Below are 10,694 nucleotides of genomic sequence, written 5' to 3'. Positions count from 1 at the left end.
AGAGAGAGAGAGAGAGAGAGAGAGAGAGAGAGAGAGAGAGAGAGAGAGAGAGAGAGAGAGAGAGAGAGAGAGAGAGAGAGGAGTAAGTCATAAATTCATCAACACATTTGCTGGCCTAATGTGTGAAAATTGGTTAAAAGATGCTAAACTAACTCAGACGGATTCACTCATTAATTAACTTTTAATTCACTGGTGTAAACCAACATTCCCATTGATTCATTACATGAATCTGCAAACTCTCATCTCAAGGGACACAGCTTAAAGGTATAGCCATAACACATAAACAGGTGCCCCCTGATGGTCCCTTTAAAGAGCCATATATAGGCCACTACCAGAACAAGGAGTAAGAAAACACTCCAGGCAAAACACAGCAATATATACATCAAAGCCTCACGCAATGACCGTAAAAATAATTTTTAAGAATGATTCTTGATCTTTAAAAATTCTATATTATTATCCCATCACTTACAACTTGCCAAGATCCTTCTGTTTTTGAATGATGCTCTTTTGCAGGTCTGTAATAAGACTTGCTAGTGAAGTACTGTTCTGCTTGATGGTTTCTGTATGCAGAGAGAGCAGCTTTGAGGACCAAGTGATGTAGTATTGAATGTGAGGAGATGCGTCAAGTCTCTCTGCCAGCACTGGCAATAATCTCTCAATGTAAACTGGAGACAGACCGTTAAGAATCAGCTCAACTGTAGCGGAGAGAGGTGAGATGAGAGAGAATAAGAGAGAGTGAGAGAGAGAGAAAAGAATTTAAAAAAAGAAGTTTCAGACTATCCCATTTAGCTAAAGTCATCTAATCACTAAATATCACTACTGCTTCTTAAGGTCAAATAAAACAAACACATCATAAATTTACACAAACACAAAGAGCAGCATCCAATGGTTGAATAGAGGAAACAGATCAAAGAAGTTGAGACTTTGTACCATACAATCTTTATCACATATACACAGCACATTTTTGAAACATAGGAACGATCAAAGCTTGTATAATTAATTGCTACGTAACCCATATACCAGGTGGAAGAACCGTGAAATTAACATAGGAGAGAGAACGAGAAGAGGCAGAGAAGAAAGAAAAAGGATAGAAAAGAAAAGGGAGTGGTGAGCTTGAGTGTGACTGCTTAACCCATTGAAGACAAATTGTCCTGTCTCCACCAACTCTTTGATTATAGTAACAATTGCAAAACAGGCAAAACACACTGCTAGACAAAAACATCAACAACAACAAAAATAAAACTCACAATAAAAATATAAAAATTAATTAGCGAATGGAACAGAATCACTATTGGATTGATAGACTCAATGATTTATATCAGATGCTTGTACACTGACGCACATATAGTTACTAATGGAGAAGTGACAGATGAAACATAAGGTCACCCTGCCTACTCAAATATTAATAATTAGCATAACATAACGACAGACAGTAGTTACAGTATACACATGTGCAGCATAGTCTATACAAGTCTATTATGAACACATGGTACTATTAATAGTCATCATTTCCTTAAATACAGGCGCATGATATGAATAATAATAATAATAAATAAACATGTATATTAGCCCAAAACATGGGAGGAGAAGTAGGGCCATTGTGCAAAGAGACAAACTGAGACAAAATTGCAACAAGAACAGAGACAACAACAAAGAAGACGACACAAACTGATTGAATGACACTAAGTAAGGCAGTAACACTATACAGCCATCACTACTAGCATGCACTTGTATGTCTGTGTAGTATAATGCCTGCATATACTACTCTATGCATGTGTATATACATAATATAAATGCCATGTATGGAGACATATGTCTAATTCATTACATATTAATTACAGGCACATGTCCTGTGTTTGTGCCAAGAGCAATCGAAGACACTTCAATGCAGAGAGAGAGAGAGAGGGAGCTAGGCAACAGCTGTTTATGGAAGCTACAGAGACTAAACAATAAAGAGGACACGTGTTTAATATACAAAACTAAGCTTAATCGTGCACCTACTTATGTATCATCCCACACGTTCTAAATCAGATAAAACACGCTAATAATGGACATGCATATAAACAGAGCTAATAAGCAGACTGATTTATTAGCCAGGGGTCAGTATAGCTGCTACTATCACCATAGCTACTTCTCAACCTTTGTCCTTATGAAGAGAGAGAGAGGGAGATAGTGTGTCTTCTGGTAGGGATAATTCAATGTACAGCAAACACACACAACATAACAAATAATAGGAAAAGGGGGAAATTGGAAGAAAAGAAATTAAGAGAGAGGGAAAGAGGAAGAGAGCTAGGGAAGAACAAACTTAATGAGTTACTTTGAAACTGACAAGCGCTTTGTGTGCCATTCCCATGACAGATGCTTGTGAACAAAAACAGCAAGAAAAGTATATTGGAAAACTAATAATCCTATTCCACTGTCTAGTGTCTACACAGTACACAGTATCTATGTAGGTACAAACAATGGCATAAAGCTATCATAACACTAACAGCTTTAATCTAATTAAGAACAAGCATAATAGAGTACAGTCTATAGACAAAAACTGTCTAAACACAGATGGTTGTTTGCTCATCCCAACCATACCTGCCTGCCCTCCACTATATGTTAATGACATCACCCAGGGCCACCATTAGTCTGCAGCCTCCATTATATAGCTACAGTTAATGAGATCACCCAGGACCACCATTAGTTTGCAGCCTCTACTATATAGTTATAGTTAATGACATCACCCAGGCCACCATTAGTCTGCAGACATTGGGTATACATGGAAACATATCAAAGCGCGTCTCATTGTCTGGAGGCTAGCCCATCTATTAAATAATTAACATATTGTATCATATCACTCGACTATGAATATTTTAATGGCCAGCGTATGTATGTATAGTAAATGTGAATAAGGACACTTACAATGCTGGTGTGAATATCTATATATTATGCATATTACATTGCTAAACCAACTATCATGCAGCACTGGGTCTTGTTACATGGAGCACATCTGCTAAGGCTTGCATGAAGTCAGCAACCATAAACCCCATCCTCCACAATGTTCCCAGAACTATATACAAGACAGACACTCCAATATTTTAGAAATACATTGAGAAGTACACTGAGAATATCAATTTATAGAAATGCAAGGAGCATCAGGAATACTGGAGTAAAGGGCATTGAAAACTTTACTATTATTTTGGTCAGCAGGTGTCTAATATGGTTAGTACTGATGATGTGCCAAATTACATGTACGTGCACACACCTCCTTTCAGCTGTCAAGGGAAAATTATTGCATTATACTAGGGCAAATCAGCTTAGACCCAATAACTGCATAATAGTACATATAATCACTATAGAGCATACTGAGATACAGTATCTATGGTGTGTGTGTGTCTACAGCTGGTATCCAATTCAGCAATCTAAAATTAATTTAAAGTCATTATGCCGTGTGAATGGTGAAACCCATTGCTAGTTGAAGGGTCAACACAACACAAGACCAGCTGTCACAAAGCAGAAGAGAGTTTCCAAGGGAACACTTAGACACTATCACAATAATGGTAAGAGCCTGACAGATGCTACTCTCGGAGAGTGGAGTATAAAGTTGCAGGTATTCACCACACAAAGCCACACAACAACAAAAGAAAAACAATGACATAACACCTTAATGGAATAATAGAAGCATGCCACTCAATTAGTTGAGCAGAATGATATTGTCTAAAATAATATTATGTGGAGGTGCAATGTTTAAGAATACTGATCGATAATAATTAAGAGAATGTGCCTGTACATGTATGAAATGGAATGATGCTAATATAATTATAATAATAAATAATAATAATAATAATAATAATAATAATAATAATAATAGTAATAATAATATTAGCAATAATAATAATGATGATGATAACGGGAATAAAAATAACGATGCTATAAATACATGTACAATGTACATGTAGCAGCATACAATACCTAAAAAAAGAATTAACTAAAAGACGTCAGCATTACAACTACTGTTGCATCATTCTCCATTAACTGTTGCTTGTTATTGTTCTGGTACTATTGCCTCTATAAGATCCATCCAATAGTAGTATAGATCAGCTCACTGCACCCCCTCACTTACACATCACTAACACACACACCCTTCCACTAACGGGCCAACCCTGTATTGTTCCGTATGCCCACTGCAGATTAGTTCTAACTCTTTAGAGCTGATAGGGGAGATAATGATCAAAATTGACCATATATGTTCACTAACGACTCGTTGTAGCACTGCCACTTGGAGACGTGCGAGTCATAACAAAAAACAGGCACTTGGTAATTCTGAAGTGTTGGCAGTTTGTATGAGTGATGCTTTGTGATTTGCAGCTGGAATCAAAACAATAGCATATATGTACATACACATTAGGACTTCCTCTTATATCTAATACAACTGTATTGACAATACTTGGTAGGGTAATAGTAACACATGTAAATAATAATAATTTATTATTGAACTCACTGTTAGCTACAGGAATTGATTCGATTGCTTCCACAACCACGTCAGGCTCATTTAGGCGGAGGCTCATGATCAGTGCGTTGGTGAAATCCTTTCCTTTGACGGCATCTCTCACTGATTCGACTGTCACATCAACTGTGAGATCAAACGGGTCAAAGACTATACCACTGTCCAGGGTAAAGACCAGTAGCCCTTCCGTAGTCACTGCTGACCACGCCTTACCTATTAATATAAATACTATGATCCAAGTTTCTATAATAATTATAATTTGTGATCAGAATCAGTTCAACTTTTCGACAGAGCATTCACAGCTATACACATAAGGGACTCAAACATAATCTGCAATAAAATTGAGCTTTTTCTGAGCCATTTTTAATGAGGAATCATATACAAAAATTTGAAACCTTTGCAAATAGGTAGCAATTTAATGTTCATGTGTTCTAGGCCCAGCCCGCCCACACACTAATTAATTCTGTACGCACCAGTTGGTGAGAACTGAAGGGACTTTGTCCTTATTTCTGGATGAGTTTTACGTGAGCTATAATCACCTAAAGGATAAATAAATACAAATAATAATAACAATATGATTAACATTCCGAAATCAAAATAACTAGGTATCAATTTCCTCCGCCCTTCCTGTGAGTGTGTCTGGCTCAAAGAAATAAATAAAACAAAAGTGCCACAAGAGTTGATTATGACTATGATAAAGGAAGACAAATGCAAACAAAGAGAGGGACACCAAATATGGCAAACACTTTACCAAGTCATTAGACATTGTTATGACAACTTTCCTATAACACAGAGGCAGGGAGGGAGAGAGAGAGAGAGGGAGAGAGAGACAGAGTTAGGATATGAACAGACAGATTAACAAATTCCTGTCTGTAACTGAGAGAGGATGGGAAATACAGTATAGACATACAGGACAGAGAATGAGACAGAGGGGTGTAGTCTTCAGCACATACAAGTACATAGGAACATACACTACAGTGTATACCCACAAAAATGTGATCTCTCCATGTTCACACATATTACATAATATCTACCCTGGGACTAGAGCATGATCAATTAGTTGCAAACTAGACAGTTGTCAAGCGTTATGTAAGGAGTCTTGTTGTGCTACTGAGCAAAGCAAATATCACACACACACACATAAATATGAATTTGCAATTGGTATACAGACAAGGTAAATAACAATAAAGAGAACTGTATTCGTCTGGATTATGTAATCTTGGTCACTTGTGGCTGTTCCCAGATTCACGTGCCGTACAACCAGCTAACAATTTATTTATTTATTTTTGTGACAAGGTCATGGCTCCCCTTCACTTCACACAGACAATGCAATTAAGTAAAGATCAAAGTAATTTAATAAAGCAGTTACACACTGCACTCTTCCAGTCAAAAGCGTAGCTCCTCACTTCCTTCATTGCATCATGAGAACCAGTCAAAGCAGTAGACCATAATATGACATAAATAACTAACCGGGATAGTGATAGTATAGACAGTAGGAGAGGACGTGATGTTTCATTAAAAGAAGTTTTAAACAGCAGCTGGAACTTGGCAGTAATCTCTCTTTCTCACACACACACAATAAGTAAAACATGATGAAGTCACTCGTTAGAACATCTGGAGATGTACATGTACGTAATCTATTAGTGTTAATACGAGAGTATCGGGAGTCCCTTTCTCACAGAAGCAATTACATGTATATGTTTCTCAATACAAATTGATAGTATAGTCATTAGTAGTGAGTTTCTTACCTTTCCTGACACCTGGTAACGGTATTAGTCTTCTATCATCATCGGAGTCTCTTTCATCATCATCACTTATCATGTCCAATGGGCCAGCCTCGGTCATATTACGACTGCTAAGAACCCTCTAATGATACATGCAATATCATAAAATATGCAAATTAAAACATCTTAGTACATGTACATGTATATTGCATGTACTGACGTCCCTCATTGTGTACTGGTTGCTCTTCAATACATACAAGTGCATTTAGTCTACTACTTTCAGTAATCATTGGGACTATACAGACACATGCACACACACACACACACAAGAAATCCTAGACAACACAAATTAAATTAAGCAGGAAACATGTGTAAATACTATTAAATTAAATTATTGATATATATACATGTACATGTAGATGTACGTCTAGCAAAGCCTACCAAAAATGGGTTTTTGCTTGTCACGGATTTCGTGATAATGGAACTGATGGGTTTTTGCTTGTCACGGATTTCGTGACAATGGAACTAATGGGTTTTTGCTTGTCACGGATTTCGTAACAATGGAACTAATGGGTTTTTGCTTGTCCTAGATTTCTTGAAGTTTTCCAGTAATTATTATTGCACACAAAATATCAGTGGATCTGCCAATTAATTAGGGTTTACCTTCATTCCATCATAAATCTGATTATTGGACGTTTGATATTTCTTGAGGAGCTGCTGATGTCTAACATCATACAGACAGACAAACTTTGATCTACCACCAGCTAGGAGGGACTGGCCGTCAGCTGTATAGCACAGAGTTGTGAAATGACTAAAGGAGAGAGAGTCATTGTCACGTGATTGGGTCCCTACGTGTTCTCTGAGAGTCTTTTAGCAGTTATCTTATCGGCCGATCTCCTACCAACTTCAAGATCATTCCGTCCTTCGATAGTACCAATTTGAGAAGAACTAGAGACATTGAATAAAATAATGAAATTAATACACACACACACACACATGTACATGTACATGTCAAACAGTACATGTACTTACGTGTTGACATCCCATAGTGATATAACTCCATCTAATGTAGCGACTGCTAGCTGAGATCCATCAGGAGAATAAGATAAAGTCAATACTATAAAGATATAATGATATACTGGGGGACTGATGGAGAGTGTTAGTACCATCGGTTGAGTGAGGGAGAGTCTCAATGTTTCCTTTACTTTCAAACACGTCCCAAAGTTTAACAGTTTTGTCCCAAGAGGAGGAACCAAGTATCGAGCGAGAAGGAGAGAACGCCAAACCACTTACTGGACCTTCATGACCAGTCAAAATCTGGAAAGAGAGAGAGAGATGTGCATATTTCTAAGTTCTTCCTTACTTCAAGAAGTCGTCCATTTTTCATTGACCATACGAATATTTCAAAAGTGTCCACAGAGCCAGCAGCTACTACCTCTCCACTGATATCCAGTGCCAGCGATCGAAACTGAACCGGACGCGGTGAAGCTAAGGTACGGAAATTCCTATACCTATAAAAAAAAATAATAAAAAAAATAATAAATATCATTATTTTACCTCTGGAGATCGTAAGCTCTTACGGTTCCATCCAGCGACCCACTCACCACAAACTTACAGGAGGCATTAAATAGAACTGACGTCACAGGAGCAGTGTGCTCTGAAAATGTGACAAAACAAAACCCGGAGGAAGTGTTCCATAACTTAACCTAAAATCAAAAGTGTTAGGATTGTACATGTACATGTACATATCTGATCAATAATGTCTATAGTCAAGCAAGGAAAGTCGTCCCACGGACCATCGTACCTTTCCATCGTCCCCACCAGTAGCAATCAACTGGCCGTCTGGTGAGTAGCACATGGCGTTCATCTCGTTATTGTGGCTCTGCTGCTTCAGTATGTACGTCTCTGACTGCCACTCCCAGACCAGCAGCTGACCTAATGTGCTGGAGCCAAATGCTAACCACTCACCAGTTGAATTAACTGATACACTTGTAATCCGATGCTCTGAAATACTAGCAAAGGAGAGAAGAAGGTAAGAAAAAAAGATATAGGTTTATATTATGTGAGTAAATATAGAACAAAAATGATAAAATAAATGTACCTCAAAGAGTGGATTAGGTTGAAATCAGGCATTTCATGAAGAGTGAACACTCCATTATTGAAACCAGTGATTAGCATCCTGCCCGACTTATGCAATGTTGCACACGTGACACGAGCTCTGTCTTGAGAAAATAAATGCCTAAGCAATAACAACAACAACAACAATAATAATAATAATGACAATAATAACAATGTAGTATTAATTAAAATTGTCCATCTGTTTACTTTGCTTGTTTTTTCCAAAAGATGATTTTATCCGTTTGCTTTCTTTTTGACACTGGCAGATCTATACAGACAAGTAAAGACACACTAAACTCCAATACATCAATCGCTGTACCTTCTCTTGTCTCCTCCTCCTCCTCTTCCTCTTCTTGAGTGAAGTCCTTCTCTCTCCCCTTCTCTCCATCTTCCTCTGTGGTCCCTTCACCTGTCAGGAACTCCTCAATCTCTTCCATTGATTTGGTAGGTTCCCATACAATGACTGCTCCATCTTTACTTACAGTGTACAGCTAATTATTAGCGCGATATAGGACAAAACAGGAGGAGAGCTAAAGCCTTACGGTTAAAGAGTTTTTCTCAAAGAAGACGGCACACACTGTACTCCTGTGACCCAGCAGAGTAGCATGGCGGATTCCTTTAACAGAAGAATAGACACGGCAACTCATATCACGTGAACCAACAGCTACAAATCTGAACAAAAATAACTTGTTAGTTGAATAAATGTATTAATAAGTATGGATTCTTCTACCTAGAGTCGTCGGACCAATCAATGCATCTAGTGTCGTCATACATAGGCGGGTACTTTCTGTATAAGTGAAAAGGAGCAAAATCAACATAACGTCCCGGGGCATGCCACAGCTGGAGTGATTTCCCGTGTGTCACAGCAACATACCTGCAATGGATAAAAAGGAGATTTTAAAATTTAGAGTCGATCCCATTAAAATTGTATTTCTTTAATTTGCTCAAAAATCTGGCCAAAGACCATGTACTATAGTACATGGTCTTCGGCCAAATTTTGGCAAAAATGTCAAGGAGAGAATTCTCCATTTTTATAATTTTTTCTGATGCATATACATGTTCTTATGTTGTATTTCAAGTTTGAGATGATTCCAATTAAAATTGGATTTTTCATGAATTTTTTAAGTTGCTCCAAAATCAGGTTAAAGTCCCTGTACTATAGTACAGGGACTTTGGCCAAATTTCACCAAAAATGAAAAGTAGAGAATTCTCCATTTTTATAATGTTTTCTGATACATATACATGTACTTATGTTGCGTAGAAACTTTGAGCTCATTCCAATCAAGTTCGGATTTTTTATGAATTTTTAAAGTTGCTCCAAAATTAGACCAAAGTCCCTGTACTATAGTCTATAGTACAGGGTATCCACTTACTTTCCATTAGGACTATATCTGATGTCATATACTTTTGATTTAAAATTGAAACTATGCAATACAATATGATGCTGAAGATTAACCAATATAGCCTTCCCATCTACAAATACAGAGAAACAGTGACATAACATCATGGAGTATATGACTTACCCTCATCCACACTGATCAATAGGGATCCATCAGGCGATACAGTGAAACAATAAATATTCTTTTGATTTTCAAATGGAAAAGTGCACGACTTGTTACTTAAGAAAAAGAAACATTTAGTTATATAAAATAATTTCATAATTGACACACTTTTTCAAATCAAATTGCGATATGCGGTTGCCCACTGGACTCAGTACTTTATTACCATCAGAGGAAAATAGGATAGAGCCTTGCTTGTACACAGCACCTAACAGGTTCGAAAACTAAAGAAAGAAAAAACAGTAAAAATGGACAACAAATTTACTTTAAAAGAGAATTTCATAGTGACTTGCTTGTGCCACGTGGGTTAGCTCCACCTACAATTATGATCACGTGATTATACTCCGGATACTTAATTAGTCTAGTTTACAGAAACTATTAATAACTTCTGTCCCTCCCTTTTTAATGTTATTATTATTTTTTTTAACTATTTTATTACTTTATTTAATTTTATCATTTTTCTTTCTATTTCTTTATTTTTCATTTTTTACTTTTATTATTTTATTATTTTTATATAGTTTTAATATTTATTTTTTTATTTTTTTTATTTTATTTAAAAATTTTTTTTTCATTTTTTATTGTATTTTTATTTCTTTTTTCTTAATTTTAATTTTTAATTTTTTTAATTTTAAATTTTATTTTGATTTATTTTTAATTTTGTTATCTTTACTTATTTTTTATTGTTATTTTATTGTTATTTTTTATTTTTATTTATTATTATTTTTATCTTTTAATTTTTTAAATTTATGTTTATTATTTTTTGTTATTATTTATTTTATTTTATTTATTTTTATTTTTATT

General features: G+C 36.1%; 1 protein-coding gene across 1 annotated transcript; it reads right to left on the bottom strand.

Moving 5' to 3' along the window:
• Positions 1 to 463: 463 nt before the first annotated feature.
• Positions 464 to 10,196, bottom strand: LOC100636355 (periodic tryptophan protein 2 homolog). Its single transcript, XM_011406476.2, has 20 exons — positions 10,159 to 10,196; positions 10,005 to 10,117; positions 9,858 to 9,952; positions 9,708 to 9,807; positions 9,065 to 9,208; positions 8,877 to 9,006; positions 8,654 to 8,825; positions 8,542 to 8,602; positions 8,318 to 8,455; positions 8,021 to 8,228; positions 7,774 to 7,922; positions 7,580 to 7,727; positions 7,383 to 7,533; positions 7,249 to 7,333; positions 7,069 to 7,164; positions 6,880 to 7,027; positions 6,241 to 6,358; positions 4,966 to 5,031; positions 4,487 to 4,705; positions 464 to 695 (listed from the first exon to the last, which is right to left on the bottom strand). Exons 1-20 carry the CDS (start codon positions 10,174 to 10,176, stop codon positions 466 to 468), a joined length of 2,589 nt encoding a protein of 862 aa, XP_011404778.1. The 5' UTR covers positions 10,177 to 10,196; the 3' UTR covers positions 464 to 465.
• Positions 10,197 to 10,694: the final 498 nt, after the last annotated feature.

This window comes from Amphimedon queenslandica, unplaced genomic scaffold, assembly GCF_000090795.2.
Source record: "Amphimedon queenslandica unplaced genomic scaffold, v1.1 AMPQUscaffold_13519, whole genome shotgun sequence".
NCBI lineage: Eukaryota > Metazoa > Porifera > Demospongiae > Haplosclerida > Niphatidae > Amphimedon > Amphimedon queenslandica.
This window is presented reverse-complemented; position numbering and strand designations above follow the sequence as displayed.